Consider the following 19,729-nt stretch of genomic DNA (forward strand, 5'->3'; position numbering starts at 1 on the left):
CATTTCCACACCATCTCTTGTATTGCAGTTAATCCCTTTTCTTGGTAGAGTTAGCTTTCAGCAAGGTTCACATACTAATGTCCAATTGCAATGCCACACAAGCATTAATGCAAACACAGAGCATCATAGGAAATCAGGTTAAAATAAGACAGAAATACTGTTTGACAGTGGCTTCAACTTAGCTCTGCAAAAGTGCCTTGCAAGACAATGGGATCTATGATTTAATGCAAACAGTAAAGAAATATGGCAGAATATAGTTCTTTCTCAGTTTGAAATGAACACTCAAGTTCTGCAATGTAGCACCTGCTGGTCTCCCCTGTACTGATGTTCAGTAATTAAATGAGTCTTATGAGAGAGCAGAGTAGTTTGCTTAAAAATTCATCTCTTTTCTGAAAATTGGCTATGCAAATCAAATCTCTTCACGCTCTGTATTTGCAGAGTATTATTAACCATATTCCCTTTAAAAAAACCCCATACTTCTACTGATATCTCCACAATTTAAACACACAGTTCTTGCATAATTTACCTTCAGCTGTATGACATCTTCACCATCTATGAACACTGCCATTTCCTTCCAGTTGAATGAAGCTTTCTTACGATATCTGGAAAGTGGGCCTTCAGGGAAATCTGGCAGCAAACTATCCCATGAATTTTGGCTGCCAGTCATTTCCTTCTGATTCAATGTGGATGCCATTGTTAGCTAAACTGCAGCAAACAAGAAAAGATAAAAGAAATTGAAGCACCACAGATGTCTATTTTTTAATTATAAAAAGAAATCGAAAGAGTTGTTAATTAAATCCATGGACTTGTTTAAATGCATGAGTAGAGCACTGCAGAGGCAACTAAAAGCCTGCCCTTCCCTTTTACTAATTCAACTGGCTTGATAAAAAGTAAGAAAAAATGCCTTTGATCCAATGTAAATGAATTACATCATCTTTGTTATTAAAATATGAGCTAAATATAAAACAGGGATACCACTGGTTTATCACCATTATCGTGTAATAATAAAAGGGGGTGACAAAAGACCCAGGTGAGAAAAAAACCATGGCTTAAACACCAAATGGAGCAAAGCCCCACGAAGTCTGCTGGCAACCTGTTGTGTGCATCTATGGGTCAGGCAAGACTCCAAAACTGCACAGACCCTGCAGGATTTCCCTGTCAGCAGGTACAACTGCGCTGATTCAGGAGAGGAGACTCTTACTCTTCATTAGAAGCTGGCCCAAAGAAGTAGAGGCTGACCCTCTGCTGCCTCCAGAAGCTGGTGTTGGAGAGCCCTCTGCTGCCCACAGCACAGCCGAGATCTCTGTCGTCTGTGTGGTGGCAGAGATTGCTGGGTTTAACGGGACTGGCTGAAAGAAGCAACTCAAAGGTACAGGTAGGACATCCTAGCCCAGGGCTGGCCATGGGCTTAGTATAGACTCGGAACATAATGAAGTACAGAAACTTCATAATGAAGCACAGGAACTGAAGTACAGTCTGCTTTTTCCACTCCTTTTTTTCCCCCCCCTCATCATCTTGATACATCTCCTTGATACCTCTCTTTTCTTCCAACCTTATCCTTTTATGGAGGTCATCCTCTAATTCTGAACAGTAGAAACATAGTAGAAGAGAACAGCTAGGGAGTATTTCTGCATGTGTCTTCCAAATCAGTTGTAGGAAGATGCAGCTCCAGTACTGAGCAACAAGTTTGTAAAGAGGGAAAAAAAAAAAAAAGAAAAAAAGAAGAAAAAAACGACATTAAGAAAGTGTTTCAACCTCCAGCCAAATAAACAGAAACTACAGTTTTAACTGGAAAATAGGTACATTGGGCAGCAATTGGAGGCTTTTCACTCACAAAAGTGAAAAAAATTACATTGTAATACAGCAGCTATTGCATCTAACCTTATTTACGTTACAAATCAGTGATATTACTCAAAAAACCTAAGAGTTCATTAAAAAGCGTTCCCTACTTAAAATACATTAAAACTCCCTGACTTCATGCAATCTTTTAATATAATCTGGCTCCAAGTCAACAGTTTCCTAACTAATTAAGAAATCAAAACAGGCGGTTACAATAGGAAAGCAACAACGGGCTGCCCTAAATAACAACTTCAGCGTTAATTTCAGGCTCGCTCTGAAATTCTTAAACGTGTGTGAAGGTGGAAGTAAAACCCGCGTTATTTTCAATTTGCAAAGAATTGCTGTAGTTTCACTGCGAAATGCTGAGTTGGAAACCTTTGTCCGTGGAAAGTGCTCCTGCTAGTAATTCAAATTCATACCCGGGCAACCAAACCCGGGTCACAAATCACAAGGGCAAAGGTCAGTTGGCAGGATAATATCCTCAGCTACCTTACCTAACAATGACACAGCTCAGACACTTGGTAGCTGTCAAGAATAATGATACTGTACCCTTATGGCTAGGAGATGACATAACCAGTGGTTTATTTTCTAGCGGCTCTGCATTTCCGAGCAATCTGCTGCTGGCAGTCGCCCAGAGCAGGACAACCCCCGGCAGGGTCAAGGCAGGGCACGACCCGGTTCACGGCACGACGGCCGTTCGAGCGGCCCGAGTTCGCAGCGGGGCCTCGCTTCTGCTCACACAGGGCAAAACCGCCTACAAAATGTACTGTTATTTGTTAAGAAAGCTGTACCGAGATGTCTCCCCGATGGGCCGGGCTGACTGTCGGCTGTCAGTCAGCCGTCCCAGTCTGGAGCTTGCTCTCAGGAGGCGTTTTCACGCAGCTGTCCCGCACCCGCTGCCATAGCGGCACAGACGTTCCCCAAACTGGGCTGCACATGCGGTGACAACCCTCACGCCCTGCTGGGAGCTGCCGGCTCCCCGCGTTTTCAGCCGCAGGACGGCACCGCAGCGGTCTCTTGCGGCACCCGGAGCCTCAGAGCCGCAGGCCGGGGCCAGGGGACCCGCTACGTACCTGCGGCCGCCGCCGTCTCCGCCTCGGGAACTGACGGGAGCAGCCTGCGACGCGCTCCGCCTCCCGGCGCGGCGCGGCGGCAGCGGGCGGTGGATGGGGCCGGTGGGGACGGCGGCCGTGCGGGACCCCGGCGGCACCGCGCTGCCCCGCGGCTTCTGGGCGGCCGTACGCGTGTGGCTGGAGAAGCCGCAGGTGGCCAACAGGCGGCTGAGCGGCGCCGCTGTCCAGGCGGAGGGGACGGTGTCGCTCGGCGAGGGCGGGGAGATACCTCCGTCCTTCGCCGCCGCGGGGGCGGACGGGGCTGGCGAAGGGCAGGAGGGGCGAGCGGCGGGGGCCGCGGAGCTGGGCCGGCTCTGGAGGGAGGTGCGGAGCCTGCTGCGGCTGCCGCCGCCCCTCACGGCCTGGGGCGGGCCCGGCGAGCTCCGCGCTGTGCTGAGGACGCTGCTGCCCCGGGGCCGGCCCGCCGCGGCCCCGGCCCGGGAGCTGGCGGTGCAGGGTGAGCGGGGACGGCGCCGAGGGCGGCGGGAGGCCGGGCCCGGAGCGCAGCGTGTGGGGGGCCGGGGCTGTCCCTTCGCTGAAATTGTCTCTCAGATGAGAGGAATGCCGCTTTTTCTCCCCTGTTTTTGGGAACGAAGGTGGGACTGTTGTCCCCGTGGCGTGCTTAGGGATTGTTTTTACTTTTCATTGATGCGCTAGGAAGCGTCGAAGTTTTCAGCAGCTGAAATACAAATTACAGAGGCCGAAGACCTGTGGCACTCAGGAGCTCCTGTGACGAGTGAGCTGCCCACGGGCTTGTAAGGAGTGACTAGTGTTTGGAAATGCAGAATTACCGAAAAAAGCAGGCAGCTGTGGCGCCTGCCTGGCCCACTGGAAGTGTTTGTATTGACTTTCTTAATGTTTACTGTTGCTTTAGAAAGAATCTCTACTTGGTTTTGCTTTGCTTTGGGGTGGTTTGTTACACTGTATAAGGGTAATAAGCTGCAGTAAATCCTGCTAATATAAAGAAACTTCCACAGGGTAGAACTTGACGCCGCTTTTAAGATAAAGTTTGGAAAAAATGTTGATATGGATTAAATTCTAGTCGTAATGTTTTGGGAAAGAATCAGAATTCCAGAAACAACTCGACTTACAATTCAGAAAGACTGATACTCATTTATGGGGCACACATGGGATGTTCGTGACCCCTACGATTCTTACCTGATGCCTTCAAAAAAGTTGGTGCTTTCAAAAAACAAATCATACGTTGCAGTTTTGATTTATTTTTTCTTTTGATGCTAGGAGAGGATGCTCCTGAGCTGCATCTATAGAGCATATCTCTAAGAAAAGGCCTAGGAGATTTTTTAAAGTTAATTTGTGTACTATTAAAAAGTGTTAGGGGTGGAATTGCTAAGGATGGGACAAGATAGCAAGATTTAACATTTGCTTTTTTGCTAATTAATTCTTTCTTGTCTAACTCAGAAAATTTTGGAGTCTATTGAAAATTGATTATGTAGCCAGTATAGCATTTTTAGTTGCAAGAATGTTTGTTTTGATGGTAATTAAAAAACCATTTTCAAAAATGAGACTTTAATGAGTTATTCTTTAGAAACTGCCCTGGGTAAACAACAACTAAAAAAATTTTTTAATTTTTAAAGGAAGTATTGCTGCATACACACTTTCCCAGGACTTTGGATTTGCTGTGGAATATGAAGAAGTAGCAGTTGTATGTTAGAAAAATCTCTTTGTTTAGTTTTTACATAATTGAAATAGCTAGGTTTGAGGAAAATGTATACTCCTGGTCAGCCCTAGATATTTTGGAAACATCATGCAATAGAATGCTAAATTTAGAGAATTCAAATCGTCCAGTGGCTTCAGATGTCAGGAACACCAAGAAATAGATCTATTCCTGGCGTTGTGGTTCTTTCTCTGTTGTCTTAGATCTTGCCTCACTAGTTTGCAGGCAGTTAATTATGGTGCTAATGAGCGTGGGTTGCACCATGGAATAATAAATCCCTATTTGCATATCTTTTCAGATGTTTGCAATGGAACTGTGACCTTTCTGCCTTTGGAGGAAAACAGTGAAGGAAAACACTTGGTTAAAAAGTGCAATATTTATCAAATTCAACTTAGACACATAAAAGATGAGGAATGGTAAGTGTAGGAGTGAGAGAGGAAGCAAACACTAAGTTATTGCAAGAGTCACACAATGGTTTGGTATTGGTGTGGTGGCAGTTTAGATTTTATAACTTTCTGCTTGATTAGTAAATTACAATAGTGGTATGATATGAGTGTATAGTGTTCTCTAAAAAGAGATGTCTACAGCACCCTGAATAAGTGAAACAAACCTGTTTCACCTTTGAATGTAAACACTGACTGTGCCTGTGTGTGGTCTAGACAAAACCTGACTCTTCTGATCATGAGGATGTAGCAGTGCCTGTGAGAAATGTTCTGTGGGTGTTAGTAAGGGTGAGGATCAAACTGCAGTTGCTGTAAACCCACTGAGCTTCAGTCACTGAAATACAGACCATTCAGGTTGGTCCTGAGCATCTGGCGATGTAGCTGTAATAAAATCTGAATGAAGTTAGAGATGATTAAATAATGAGCTGTGACAATGGATATATTTTCCTCCTAAATTTTCCTGTTATTTTTCAGGAATTTCATAAGTTGACTTTCACTGTTTAGTGTTTGAATTGAGAGATAATGAGCTAACAAAACTCAGGGGAAAACTGTTCTGTTATTTGGTAACTTCACTGGTTTATTTTCCTTTTGTTTCTCTTTACTTATTCTCCAGTCTAGTTTTATATCTCTGATCTGCTGATTTTCTCCACTTAATCCTTGTTTTCTCTGTCCTTGACATAGCTGTAGTAATGTAATATTGTATTTATACTAAGTTGTTTGTTTGTTTTAAGGTCTATATCTCTTGTAGCTCCATTTCCAGAAGATTGGTTTTCAGATGGAATTGTGTACCCCAAACTGGCGTGGCTTGGAAATGAACTTTTGTCCAAACTGGCTAAATGGTCCGTGGAGCAAAAGCCCAGTGAGTTTAAGAGTACACTCTCACTCATTTCAGTAGCAAAATACAGCGAAGTTTATCAGGACCTCAAAGAAAAGTACAAAGAGATGGTAAAGGTAAGTTTAGCAGTAAATGCAGTAATATTATCTTTAAATTTTTATTTTTAGTTTGTATAATGAAACTGCTTCTTTCAATAAATTATTTTTTAATAAAAGAAGCAATTGAATTATAATGTATGTTTTTTGTTTTGGGTTTTTTTTTTTTTTGTATATATGGAGAATTAAACAGTTTAATACTAAGAAGAACTTAATTGGAAAAGTAGGATTTAGAGCCAAATTCACAATAAATATTTGGAGGAGTTAGGCATTTTCCAGGATGTATCACTTGTGATAAAAAGGAAGCAGTAGATCAGTGGAATAAATAGTCATCCACATTTTAGAAGGCACAAATAAACCACCTCCTTCTCCAAAACCTTTGGATGCTATTTTAAATACGTGTTTGAGTTAGAGGAGCAGTGTTGTAATTTTTTTTCTTATCCTGGAGATCCTGTAGAGCAACAGAGTGCTGTATGAAGTAATGTCTGTATTCTTGCAAACTTGGTTCCAGCTGCAAACAGCAAAATTGGGAAATGCTTTTGTAAAACACACAGTGAAAATGCTGAAAGGTTTTACTGTTAATAGTTCTGTACTAACAGGAAGATACATAGGGGAGGAGAGTTATAGTTTTGGGTAAGGCAGTGATTCAGTCTTTAGTTCTGCAGTAGAATTGCTGGTGTTGAGCATTTTAGTCTTTTTTTCAATCCTTCATTTACAAATAATACTTGGGAATAATACTTGCACTTTCTGTCTTCCTCCTTCAGATTTCGATTCCTCATATTCTCTTTTGCTAGGATAATTCTAGGTTTGTTCCCTTGTGAAAGGAAATTTACAAATATTCATGTTCTCAATGTTGCAGAGGTATAGCTAAAATTTTCTCTGATGAGAAAGTTAAGCAAAAGATACATTGTCTGTTACAGAACAGATGCAGCTGTTTACTTGTGAGCAGCACATGTGGAATCCGAAATTTTCTTAGAGACTTTATTGTTTGGTTGAATCAAGCAGTCTTTATATTCTCTGGATGTATTTTAATGAGGTTAAAATGAAAAATCTGTGAAATCCACAAACCTACTGAAGTGACTAAGTACCCAAATTGCTGAACTTTTTTGAGGTTATTTCAGATGATGCAGAAAATAATTTTTAATCTGGTGGTTTTTTTTTGTTTTTTTTTTTTTTTTTTTTTAATTCTATTTTTTCCTGAAGGTGTGGCCTGAGGTGACAGATCCTGAGAAATTTGTTTATGAAGACGTTGCCATTGCCACTTACTTGCTGGTAGGGAACTGCTTCACCTAATAATATGCTGTAAGGTTGTATTTCCTAATAATGGAATCTCTCTAAAGAAGGTGATTTTAGAGGTAAACAAAAACTTGTTTGTAAAGATATGATGAAGATTTTCAGTCTTCTGTCACAAGGAAATTTATCATCTACATACACAAGATTTATTTATTTTTAAGTGAGAAAGCCAAAAGAGCTAATGTAGAAGTGATAAGATGGATCAAATGGAGATTAGGATTGATTGTTTTATGAATTTTTCTATTACTTGGTCGTTTTATACCATGAACAAATAAAAACCTATGGTTTTTCACTGCCGTGCCTTTTCTTGATAAAATTTCAGCTCAAATCCCATCTTCAAGTGTAGTAAGGTTGACTGCAGATGCAAGGAGTGCAGAAAAATGCTTGGTGCAGTTTTCTCAAGCATCTACCTACTTAAGATTTTATGAAAATTCTGCCACCTGCAGTTCTTAGAAACTTCAGGTATTTAAAAGGCAGGCACATAAATGTTTTTGTTTGCCATCCAGGGTGTGGTAAGAGCATGTCTACATTGAACTATTCTTGTAGCATCTTACCTAAATCAGTATTTGTGAGAAAGTTGGCTCGTTTACAGTACTCATTGAGGACTAATGTATTTTGATAATTGAGTACTTAACTCCTTAGAACCTTAGATACTGGCGTGTGGGAAGAGCTGTGTGATAGAATTATCTTTACCATTTTTACCACCATCTTTATATTCCATTTTGAAAATTAGGAAATTACTTGTAGCCAAAAGAAAATTCTGTAGTGATAGCATTTTTATACTTGTGAATGGTGGTTTACAGTGATTATGTTTTGGCTCATATAGCAGTTTTCAGAAAGTTATTAGTCATTCAGTATACAACTTACATAAATGAAAACTGAATCTCTGAAGGAGGTAATTAGAGATTTCTGGGATACTGCCTAGAGTGCCAAAGTGCAGTGATAGGTAAATCTAAAAACATAATCTATGAGATTAGCAGACTATGTTTATCTTCAGCTTCTTTCCCTCTAGCGAAACTGATAATCAAAAGTGACAATGTTACAGATAATAATTTTCATGGTTAAATACTCTTCAGGATTTTGGTAATTGTAGTGAAAAATCAGAGTGCAGAGTTATGAATGTGTGGTCTCTTACTTCTCATTGAAGGAAAAAGAGTTGGAAAGTGGTAAAGGTTAATCCATGCTCTGCATGGAAACAGCCACTTATTAATTATGTATTACATATCTGTGTAAAAATACCTGCTTATATACAGATCAGGGACTAGAATTTGGATAAAAGCTTTGGGATCCCTTAGCTGGTGTAGAATTTGGGGCAGCTCATTTGCTAGGTAACACTGTTGCTTTAAAGTTCAGTAAAGGGATGTTACATGTACCAGCATATCACCAAGTGATAACAAAGAATATTTTGGGGTTTATTTTCAGCTCTGCCATCAATGCTTAATTTAATACAGATATAAATGCAGCTGTGGTGTTACTTGCAGAGACACTGATGCAGTTTGGTACTAACTTGACGCTTCCCTTGCTTTACACTGTTCGTCTCTTGCACCCATTGTTTTAGCAACCTATTTTATGTTTATGCTCATTGTAGCCCAGAGTTGTAAAGCTCTGATTAATTTCAACTACCAATGACTCAAAACAAAGTGAAGGATTTGCTTAGCAGGTAGAAAACTATCGATATTTTGCAAAATAATTCTTGTTCCACTCCATAAACAGTGGCCTTTTTTTGTTTGCTTGTTTTATTTTTTCCCCTCTAAAGTTATTTTACCTGTGAGTGCAGTGAATGTTTTTTGTCAAGTCTGCATTTCCAACTTTCTCCTTTTATTTCCAATAACCTTTGATGGTTTCTTATAGGGAAACTTGAGAGCAGAAGTCTAATATGTTCTGTTTTCTTGTCTTAGATTCTTTGGGAAGAAGAGAGAAAACAAAAAGGGTTGACCAAGAAACAGTCATTTGTAGATCTTGGATGTGGAAATGGTTTGCTGGTTCATATTCTGAGCAATGAAGGGGTAAATAGAATGCTTTTAAAAATAATTATTAAAAACTAGTGTCAGTATTCTTGTTATGCTTTCCTTTTATCTGGTGTGCAAATAGCCAAAATAAATTGTGTTGCTAAGACAGGATTTTGTTACTCTACTTACTAACAGAAAATCCTACCAGAGGATTAGAAACCATTCATTTATTTAATTAGTGTATTTCATTCGGAGTCAGGGCTGTTTTTTCTGAGGTAAGAAACTAAGACGAAAAAGAAAAAGTAACGGAGTATTTTAGTTCTGCAGAAAGGAATGTGGAATTCCAACATAGCTTCTCTCTCACAAGATGTTTCATGAACTTAATTTTTTCCAAACTAAATTCTTCTTGTGATGTCCTGAAAATGTTTTTCTATATCTTTGAAAGCAGTCCTGAGATTTCTTTGTTAAAAATGCCTAACAGCATACTGTACTTTTGAGAGTAAAAATGTGGCAACAGCATAATTCAGTTTCCTGAGGCATAGTTTCTGACATAGCAAGAAAAGAAAAGTGAAACTGAACAAAACCCACTGAAGTTGGGTCGGTCTGTTTCAGAAAATTGGATTTTCCACTTTTGGGAGAACATGGAAAAATTTATAGAGGGAATGAATATCTCTTATTAGATAAAAAGATGTCATTGGGGAGTCAGGGAAATGTTCCGAGTTCTCCTAGCACAAGGTTTCTATTCTTGTGTGGCCAGAAAACTATGTAATACAAGCTGCTGTTTTCCGTGTGGATTTTTCATTCAGTCAGTCATTCTGTGCTGACAAACATTGACTGTCAGAAGAATCATGTATGAGACTTTTTGTAGTAATTGATTTTGCTTCGTTCTGCACAAGGTTCTTGAATTTCAAATACTACACATTCTTCATTTCTTGCTTTAGTTTCCAGTCTATTTCCTCCTCCCTTTAATTCAAACAGGGGTAAAAAGTTTTTGGGCTTCAGTAGTTGAAAGGTAATTGTCCACTAAGGACTGCTTAGAATAGCATTCTTCTTTGAGCCCTGTGGGTAATGCAGTAGTTCTCACCTTGTGAAAGGTTTTGATATTTTAAAAACAAACAAATTAAAAATCAACACTTCTGCTTTTACATTTGTAGAGATACAGATTTTCAAGAGCAGTCTCAGTAGGTTTGCCCAGGTAAAGTTTTGAACCAGGTATATTCTTAAGGTTTTCTAGTAATTCCCTTAATATTTCAAAGGGAAGAAGCAGACTAAAAGTGTTCAGCTTCTGCCTGAAATGGCAAGCTGGTTTTTGTTTCATGTCTAAATTTTAGCATGAATGAAATAATCAAAGTTAATATGTACATTTACTGAACCTATTTGAAATTTCTGCTAAAAATAGTACTGAAATTCAATCTTTCTGTTGTCCAAATATTTCAGCATTCAGGCAGAGGAATTGATGTGAGGAGAAGAAAAATATGGGACATGTATGGACCAGAGACACATTTAGAGGTATTATGCAAATGTATGTCAGTCTTACTGATATGTACATTTAATTCATTTGTTCATTGTTTCAGGTTGTATTGATGCAAGTGTAACGAAGCATACTGGGTTACAGACAGGTGTCTGAAGGGGCCCATGGGTTTGGTATGATGCTACCCATGTCCCTTGGGGGTAAAGCAAGCTGTAAAGGGAATTATGAGAAAAATATTGTACTGTACCCTTGCATATTTGCAACTTGCTTGTTTCTCGGCCAAGAACCACTGGCGTGACTTCTCCCTGCATGTTCAGACATGCAGAGAATGAAACAAGCTTTCTTTTTACCAGAGGATCAACATTAAGCAGCTTTGTTTGCGCCACTAGGTCAGAAAAGATAATAAAACCACCCATAATTTTGGATATTTTCTTGGAAGTGATTTTGACCTTCTAGTGATATATTCTGTTTTGGGGGCAAAATTGTTCTTGAACTTCAAAGGAGCCAACCTAAATAATTGCAATAATAGCCTTCAGAAATGAACAGGAAAATGAGTCCGCAAAAGGGGTTATATTTCAAGTTTCATGTTTAGCTTTTTTCTGAACAATTTGAGCCCAGGACCATTCACCTTGATTCCAGACATTTTTAATCTGATATTCCTTAAAGTGTGGTGCCAATGAACAGTTGCCCTTTGGAGGTGAGATGTTGTTCTGCATGTCTAAAATTTCTTACTCTGTTTTGTCAAAAATTGTCAGCTCCCAATATAGTAAAATAGTTTTCCACCTGTGGTTATTGTCTAGTAGTGTTGTTTGAAGTTTATTCAACATATCTTTGGATACTGACACATTAAATTAGGGAAGAACATCAGTTTTCACAGATGGGAGGTCACAGATTTCAGTGTTGTGTAGCCTTGTCTTTGCCACCCTGCCATTTTTGGTACAAATTACCAAAACTGCTGCATTCCTTTGCTACAGTCTGCAAGCAGATCTTACTGAAAAGCTTCAAGAAACAACCCAAAACATCAAGCTGTGGTGCTCCATCGTTCCTGTTGTACTGTATTAAGTCACATCTGATCATGCTGAAGGGCATTGTCTCTTTGTCCGGGCACGTTCCTTTTTCGGCCCAGAAAGAAACACTAAAAATATAAATGCTGAGGAAAGTGATGATTTATGCTGGAAGGAGTTAGACAGTGAACAGGAAGGATGAAACAATTTTGCGAGGCTCCTGTAGCCATAGGAGACACAGAAGGAAAAAGCACCTGCTCACAGCCTGTTGTTACCCCTGAAGCTAATTTTGTTTGGATCTTTACTTAAAGCATGAGCTGCGGGGTGGATGTTGCCATCTGTGTGGTTCAGTACAATACTAACAACGTAAATGGATGTAACAGGTCACACTTTGTGTTTCCAAACTGCTGTCAGACATGGTGAATACAAATTTGATTAGGGGTGGCTGTTAAAATGGGCGTTGTGGCACTGATAATTCATGCTATGCCTAACTCGAATGATCAAAACTGAAATGTAAAGTATGAGTAATGTGTTAATCAACCTTAAACACTTTAAGGATTGGTAATTTAACTTACAGTAATCTGCCAAAAAAACCCTTGTTACATTCATTATCTAGAAATATTTATACGTATCTGAAAATGAGCTGTAGTATTTAAAGTGAACAATTGTAAGTGAACAGTCACCATATTGATCCTTAAGGGGGATTTGGAAAGTAACTAAGATAGTCTGAAGGTCCCTAATAAGTGGTTTTGTTTTATTTTATTCTTTATTTCCTATACCGATACTGCTTTGCATGTACATGTGAATTTTAAGCTCTTAAAACTTATATTTCCTGTATAAAAAGAGATTATGGGTATCATTTTCAGAACATTTCCTAAAGGTTTGTGGAAATTCAAATCTAAAACTGTTTTCAAATTTGCCCAATAATTCTTTTATTTTCATACACATTTTTGGGGAAGAGTGTTTGCTTCCATGGTGTCAGCATCTTTCAGTACTTTCTCTGCTGAACTTAGTCCAAAGGGAGAAAACATATTTGTGAGGCACAAACACTATAGGCACCTAAAACGTTTGAATTTAGCCTGTATGAAGAATTCATCCTGTTGGTTTTATTTGGGCTTTCTTTTGTTTGTTACTGTTTCATTATATGTGAATGATAGTGTGTGAAGAGTGGTGTTCTGTACACTAGGATTTGATTTGGGCAGCAACTGTGAAGGAGGAGAAAATAACGATGAAGCTGTGCTCTGATCAATTGCTGTGTGCGTCCTACAGGCTGCAAGACAGCAAATAAAGTGTCTTTCTGAAAAACTGAGTTCAGGCATACAAGTGACAGAAGGAGATTGGCAAGAAATCATAATTTAGTGTGTGATATTTGTTTATATATCTTTAAATGCATGATATCTTAATCAGAGTTGTTATTCCACCTTTTTTTCTGACCCATGTTTTGTGGGTGTTTGTTGCTTAATTACTTCTCTGTAGCTATAAAAAATTGCTTACTGAGGAAAACATCGTTGGTGTCTGTGGTGCTCATTCACCTTGTATTTGTCAGCTGGTATTACTTTATATTATCGCTTAGTGCTTTAAATAAAATACTTCAAAGAAACCTGTAATAGAATTCTCTTACTGTGTTGTTCATTTTTTTAGGAAGCCACGATCATTCCAGGCGACAGTCATCTCTTTCCAGATACTGACTGGCTCATAGGAAACCATTCAGATGAGTTAACACCGTGGATACCTGTAATTGCTGCTAGGTATTTTTGTAGAGGGAGGGGAGTGGGATGGAAGGGATCAAAAAAACAAACAGGCAGAAATAAAACAAACCACCCCCGGTAATTACCCATGAGGGCTTGGTAAAAGCTGTCAGCTTTGGTTTCACACCTGTTGTTCTTGTAAGGCTGGCTACTTTTGATGCAAGTTGATTATTTTTACGAAATGTTTCTCTTTCTGTGGAGAAGCACAGATGCAGTATTTACATTCTCATGGAATTCAGTGCAGCATTTTGTTTTTGAGATTCAAAAACCAAAACTGTATTTTATTCCTTATACATGAAGCTGTTTGGGTTTTTGTTGTGGTTTTTTTTCTTCTTGTAAATGCAAGCTTATGCTTCTGCCTTCCCTTGAGCTGTTGTGCTCTTTACAACCAGCAACAGTAATTTAGAGTTCTGCTTCTGCCAACTAAGTTGGCAAAGTAGTTTGCTACATCAAATACTTCGTGAAATGGTATTTTTGACTAAACTAAGAGTTCGACTGAAAGAGGAAGTTATAAATATTATCGCATGAAGCTCTGTTGCTTAATACAAAATTCAATTGTTGCTTTTGTCTGATGGGTTGGTTGTTAAATTTTTATGCTTTCTGAAATAACTTACTGTCCAGCAGTTTGTTATCCTTCTTGTAGGTCTTCCTATTCATGTTGCTACTTCGTGCTGCCATGCTGCTTCTTTGATTTCCATGGAAAATACAGCCGAAGACAATGTAAGAAAACTCAGTACAGAGAATATCTTGATTTTGTTGCCCAAGTTGGATCTATATGTGGCTTTCATGTGGAAGAAGACTGCCTTAGAATTCCATCAACAAAAAGGGTAATTTTGGCCTCTGTAGGGCTTTTGTCTTTTTTTGTTTTTTTAATCTGCTCTCTTTGAAGCATCATTGGTCAGCTTCATTACTTGATACAGTATGCTCTGAAAAGAGATTTAAAATACTCATTGTTTTCTTGGGAATTCTACTCTTGATTTTATAGGTACAGTCCTAAAACAGGAAAAAATGAAACATTTCATGATTTTCTCTTATGTCTCTCTATATGATGGAAAACTTAAAACCCCTTTTTTTTTGCCTTAATTTTTCTAGCTGCCTGTCTTACTTTTTTTGTAGTAAATTTTGCTGTTTTTCCTCTCCAGTGAAATTCAAAGCGAAGTGTTCTCAGAGTAGGAAGAGGTGTCCAGCTTTAAATAATATGAGGGTCAGGAACAATATTTTTGCTGTGTGATTGTATAGCATGATGGATTATGATTTGTTTACTGGATTTCTTCTGGGGCACCAATATTTAAAGACTGGAATTAAAAACCCCTCAGGTGTTACTGAGCATTGAGTTGGTATTGGATTTTATTGTAGGTAGTGAGAAGCCTGCATAAAAGGATGGATGTTTTGAGGCTGGTTGTAAGTAGAGGACTCCGATACTGATTTATTTTCCTGTTGTACTAAAATAGGTCAGCTTTATTGGGAAAAGCAGGACCTATGCAGCTGCAGAATGTGCTCGGATTGACCAGCAGATAACACAGTTCATTAACAGCCGTCGGACCTGTGCTGTGGCCACGTCTGCCAAAAGGGTTGGATTTAACCATAAGGATCACTGTGGTGGTCTGTGCAAAGAAGCAGGCTCAGAACCTCCTGAAGATGAGACTGAGACAGCTGGTACAGTTTGGATGCCTGGATTTCAACCCAGAGAAAAAGTGGAACAGATCAGAAATTGTGCCTCTCTCCCTCAGGATTTTGTAGATGAAGTGGTTCTCAATGTGGCGAATTTGCTGTTAAATGCAGCCCCCCAAAAATCATGTTCTGATGAGCGGGGTGGAAATACGGATACCTGGAATCAAGGAGGTGAGCTTATCTTTCCTTTACACTATCCTTAGCTGGTAGAATATGTCTTTTTCAGCAAATTTACATGTTTGTGAATAGACTTTTAGCCTTTGTTTGACTATGTGCAGATTTTTAGGAAACGCTGAGAACAATGCAGTTGCAATCAAAGGTGGGTTTTTTTCCACTATGTTTTGTAGAAGAATATTTTGAAATTTGTGTGAGATTTTTTTCCTGGTTTACATTTAAATATTGTTACAGAATCCATTTTGTTTCAACTAAACCCACAACTCTACCCTATTTGGGGAGACTGTTAATGGTTTAGAATATTAACGTAATAATTAGCTATAAGTCTGTAAGAGTCTGTAAAAGTGCTGTTAGGTTACAACATGATTAGGAGTTTTTAGTTTAGTTTTAGGACCAAAAAGAATGTTAAGCAGCTGTTAATTGTATAAGCAGTCAGTTCTCACTACTACCATTTTTCCATTTTCTTCCATCTGATTTTATTGTTTACTCACTGTAGTTTGTCACGTGTCACTGACTGAGTCTTATAACTTCATGTTTATAAACAGTGCTCATTGCAGTGAGGGTTACATGCTACTGCAAAAAAAAAGCAAAGCAAACAAAAAGTGTGTTACTATGGAAATTCTGATCTGAGTCCTGTAAAATGAAAGCTGTTGTTTTATAGACAATATACGTATAAAATATATACTATACATCATACTGTGAGAAAAAAGATGCTGCAGTGCTGCTAGATAATTCTGACATTCTGCTCATAGTCATTACCTTATATAGAAGTTGAATTGTGTTAAGGTTTTATATATAAAAGTTTTTAATAATTCTACCATTTTTTATTGCAGAAAGCCTTTCCTTGAGAGAAGTGGCAGAACACTTGAATAAAGAGACTCTAAAAAAGCTGAAGAGTGAATATGGAGGCCTGCAGACACTACTCAAGAATAATCATCAAGTATTTGAAGGTAAAGGGATTTTGAGTTTTGGGTTTTTTTTCCTTAATAATATACTGTGTCTCCTCTATTTGCAGTTAAAACTTAACTGAAAAATTAGTATAGTGGTGTTTTTTAACTGCTTTTTGTATCTTTGTGGGAAGCTGAATATTCTTCATGTGCCCATTGCTCCAAGATATTGTTAGTGAAGCTCTTACAAATGAGATTGGTAAGGCATCTACCAGCAAAATGTTCTACACAGGCTGTTTCTGAAAAGACAAACCTTTAATTTAAGTGGCTAATTTGATGCTATTCTTTGGCCTTTTATTTTTGTTTCTTCTTGTGAAGGCTGTCAAATACAGAGGAGGTTTACTAAAGCATTTAACTGAGGCTTAGTCTGACTGTACCAAGCCCCAAAGTGTAAATAGTGACATGAAACAAAATTAGCCTCCTTAAGAATCTGTAATTGTGAGGCTTGATGTGTTTATGTAGCTTGTTGTAGCTTATGTTTGTGTAGCTTGTGGTAGCATGGCAGAAAGAACTCAGTAGCCGGTCTCATTGGCTGGCTGGGTTTGTTGATAGCAGCTTTTTGGGTTTGGGTTTTTTTTTTTTTTCCATGTTGTAATGTCTGGTGACTGTGTGCTTTGTGTAATTGATTTGGGGCTTTTTTGTCAGTGTGAAGCTTTGCAAAACCAAAATGTAGCTTTGTAGTAATATGGGATCTTCAAGGTTTTATCAGTATTAAAACTGCTTCAAATTTCAAAGTGTGTTACGTTGTAACAGTTCTATGTCTCCTGATCAACTAATCCATGGCAAGTAATCCTGAGTATGCAACCTGTTTGTTGCCAGTGGTCAATTTAAGCCGGTTTAGCGTCCACTAAAATTTTTGTACACTTGGCTTATAAAATCCCCCTGAATTACCATCCATTAAAAAGAGTTGGTCACATGGACTTGATTATGTGTCTGAATTTGGTTCCCTGTCATTAGGAGTAGGTGAAATATCTTTTGCAATGTGTTACATTGTTAATGGAATGAGTGTTTTAAATTGCCGTGGAGGCTGTGTGCACATTACCTGTGAAGAAAGACTAGGATTAAGTCAGACCTATCTCAGTAGTTTGCATCACATGGATACTCCTCAGGGCTTGGGGAGAGACCATGTGATTCCTCCCTTAGTAGCATAACAAGAAACTTTTGGTGGTCTCCAAGGGCGTTGCTCCTGCCCAGGAGGACAGAGAACATGGCTACAGCTCTTTTGTCATCTTTACTGAATTGTTTCTCTTCTAAAACATGGAAATGGATGGATGTACACACACACCCCAGACAAAAAGCGGGTCTCAGAATAACTGATCGGTGGCAGTTTCTTTAGATCAGGTATCTTGTCCAGTACTAGACTGATTTTCTAGGGAAAATTTATGCTTGATCATAAATAGCTGCTAATTTTTCTTCGTCTTTTACCAGGGATTTTAAAGCTCAGCTGAAATTGCTTCTTGATTGGCTTGGTAGGAGTTCAGATCTGTGTATCACAAGGAAACCTGGAGACTTTAATTCATCCAGTGCAGACTGTGTGATATCCAGCTTTCACTGTACTTGTTACTTTTTGAACAGCAGTTATCAGAATGCAGAATGGTATTGGTTAACTATCCCAAGCTACAAGTGTCCGATACAGGTGTGATTAAAGCAGAATATGAAAATCGAGCATGGCAACTTAAACGTGGCAGATTCTTCCCTCTTGAGTTTCACTGTTGTTTGTTACCTCTTTTTTTTCTTCCTCTCTGGCTAACTTCCTTTCATCTATTTTGTTTACTCGTTTAAGGAGTTGACAAAGATGCACGAGTGTGTGCATGTGCAGTTTATGGTCCTAATACTGCAAATGAATTTAAAAACCCAAAACGCTGATCCTTATTAACCAATGATATTTCAGTGTTGGTTCACATGAAGGATTAGACTTGTCATCTCTGTGGTGCAGTGTGTTTTTGGGTCAGTGAACTGGAAGGTAGTAGAAGACACTTGCCGGTAATCACATTTTTAATGCGGAATCATAAAGTTACAAACATGGGAAGAATTACAGCTCTTGAAATTGAAACTTCTTTTGTTAGAACTTGCAATCTAAGTTCAGATGATTTTAGTCCAAATGATCCCAATTGCTATATTTAAAATGACCTAACAAACTTCTACAAAGATGATGCAAAGGTGCCTCAAACTATTCAGCATCCCAGTAAAACATCTCTCAGGGAAATCAATCAAGTCTTCTTTGTACTGTGTCTTACATTGTCTTGGTTTGTTGTGTACTTCTTTCGGTTTCTTTACAAATGGCTCATCTGGTTTTGCCTGAGTGATCCATTTGTAGAATGTTTTTTATTCACAGAATATCACTGCAATTTTTTTCCAGTGTAATTGACCTATTAACAGCTGCATTTTTGTTTGTTTTTAAATCTTAGTTCTGAATGGGAGAGTTCATATTCGTGACTGGAGAAAAGAGAAACCACCAAGTAAAACTAAACCTGAAGTGAAGCGGCGCCTTTCAGCTGAAGCATTTAAAACACGCCTCTGTTGGTTTTTCATTCATCATCCTGATGGTTGTTCTTTACCTTCAGAAGCTTGCCCATATGCCCATGGGACTGAGGAGCTAAGGCAGTCCCAGATAATTAAAAAGAAAAAACATATACAGTAATAAAATGTTGCAACTTGTGTTGAGGCTTATGTACATAACAGAATCTGTGATTGACTTTGGGACTGCCTAGTGTGTGAACATTTGTACAATATGGAGGGGTTTTCCTTGTTTCTGTGCATCTTATTTTGCAGTTGGTTTACAAGTTCTCCTGTATTTCTACTTCTTTATTTTTTTATTAACAGAGAATAGGTATAGTAAAGTACGTATATATTTTTGGATTTGTCATGGCTTGTCTAGCGTGCGTTTGTGTAAGTAGAAAAGTTTAAAAACTCAATTTCCTGGGAAACTCCTCATGATCCTTAATCAGATCAAAAGTACGTGATCCTGAAAATTAGCCTGTTTTGTTCTGCATTTTCAAGGAGTGTTAAGGAAACTTCTCTGTCCAACAATCCAGGTGCCCCTCTGGCAGCCACACGCACAGCACCTGAGCTGGGACTGAAGCCCTTCACAGCAGGCAGCTCCAGTGAGCCAACAGTTGCCCTGCTGGACTCCCTACACCCCCCACACTCACACAATCAGACAAGGCTCCTTTACTCCCTGGCCCCAGGATTCCCATAGCACAGGCTCACATGTCTCAATCCTTGAAATAATTTAAACTTGGTGCAACAACAAAACAACAGCTCAGGCTGCTGCCTCTGATGAGGGACCTTATACAGAGGTACTCCTGGGCTTTTATATCCTCACAGGCCACACAAAGTCTGGGGGTCCTCAGCTTCTGCCTCATCTCTGAGTGTCTGGTGGTGCCACAGGTCCCCAGGCCCATTCCTATGCAAAGGGTGGCATTTCTCAGGCTCTTGCCTGGGGCTCCCACCACCCAGAGCTCAGCCTGCAG

General features: G+C 39.1%; 2 protein-coding genes across 5 annotated transcripts in view; one reads left to right on the forward strand and one right to left on the reverse strand.

The window, feature by feature from the left end:
- The window catches only part of ACOX3 (acyl-CoA oxidase 3, pristanoyl), a 33,224-nt gene extending 30,291 nt beyond the window's left edge, over nucleotides 1-2,933 (reverse strand). Inside the window, exons 1-3 of one of the 4 annotated variants that reach the window (XM_066185235.1) lie at nucleotides 2,631-2,804; nucleotides 1,536-1,674; nucleotides 527-705 (exon numbers count right to left, since the gene is read on the reverse strand). In XM_066185235.1, the coding sequence (XP_066041332.1) occupies nucleotides 527-694 (168 nt within the window). In that variant the 5' untranslated portion in view covers nucleotides 695-705; nucleotides 1,536-1,674; nucleotides 2,631-2,804. Of the gene's footprint in view, nucleotides 1-526; nucleotides 706-1,535; nucleotides 1,675-2,630; nucleotides 2,805-2,912 lie in introns of those variants that run through there. The other 3 variants (XM_066185237.1, XM_066185236.1, XM_066185238.1) reach the window with 3 other exon arrangements.
- A 56-nt stretch (nucleotides 2,934-2,989) lies between these two features.
- On the forward strand, nucleotides 2,990-19,231 carry TRMT44 (tRNA methyltransferase 44 homolog). Its single transcript, XM_066185239.1, has 11 exons — nucleotides 2,990-3,408; nucleotides 4,925-5,042; nucleotides 5,801-6,020; nucleotides 7,203-7,271; nucleotides 9,191-9,298; nucleotides 10,679-10,750; nucleotides 13,358-13,464; nucleotides 14,108-14,291; nucleotides 14,916-15,306; nucleotides 16,143-16,259; nucleotides 18,665-19,231. Exons 1-11 carry the CDS (start codon nucleotides 3,006-3,008, stop codon nucleotides 18,895-18,897), a joined length of 2,022 nt encoding a protein of 673 aa, XP_066041336.1. The 5' UTR covers nucleotides 2,990-3,005; the 3' UTR covers nucleotides 18,898-19,231.
- The last annotated feature ends 498 nt before the right edge of the window (nucleotides 19,232-19,729 follow it).

Source organism: Chamaea fasciata, unplaced genomic scaffold, assembly GCF_029207755.1.
Source record: "Chamaea fasciata isolate MVZ Bird 193981 ecotype frontalis unplaced genomic scaffold, bChaFas1.0.hap1 SCAF_6, whole genome shotgun sequence".
NCBI lineage: Eukaryota > Metazoa > Chordata > Aves > Passeriformes > Sylviidae > Chamaea > Chamaea fasciata.

Coding starts and splice junctions, on each gene's coding strand:
- TRMT44 (XM_066185239.1), top strand. CDS start 3,006: ATGGGGCCGGTGGGGACGGCGGCCGTGCGGGACCCCGGCGGCACCGCG. Junction 13,465..14,107: donor ATACCTGTAATTGCTGCTAG/GTATTTTTGTAG, acceptor TCCTTCTTGTAG/GTCTTCCTATTCATGTTGCT. Junction 16,260..18,664: donor TAATCATCAAGTATTTGAAG/GTAAAGGGATTT, acceptor TTTAAATCTTAG/TTCTGAATGGGAGAGTTCAT.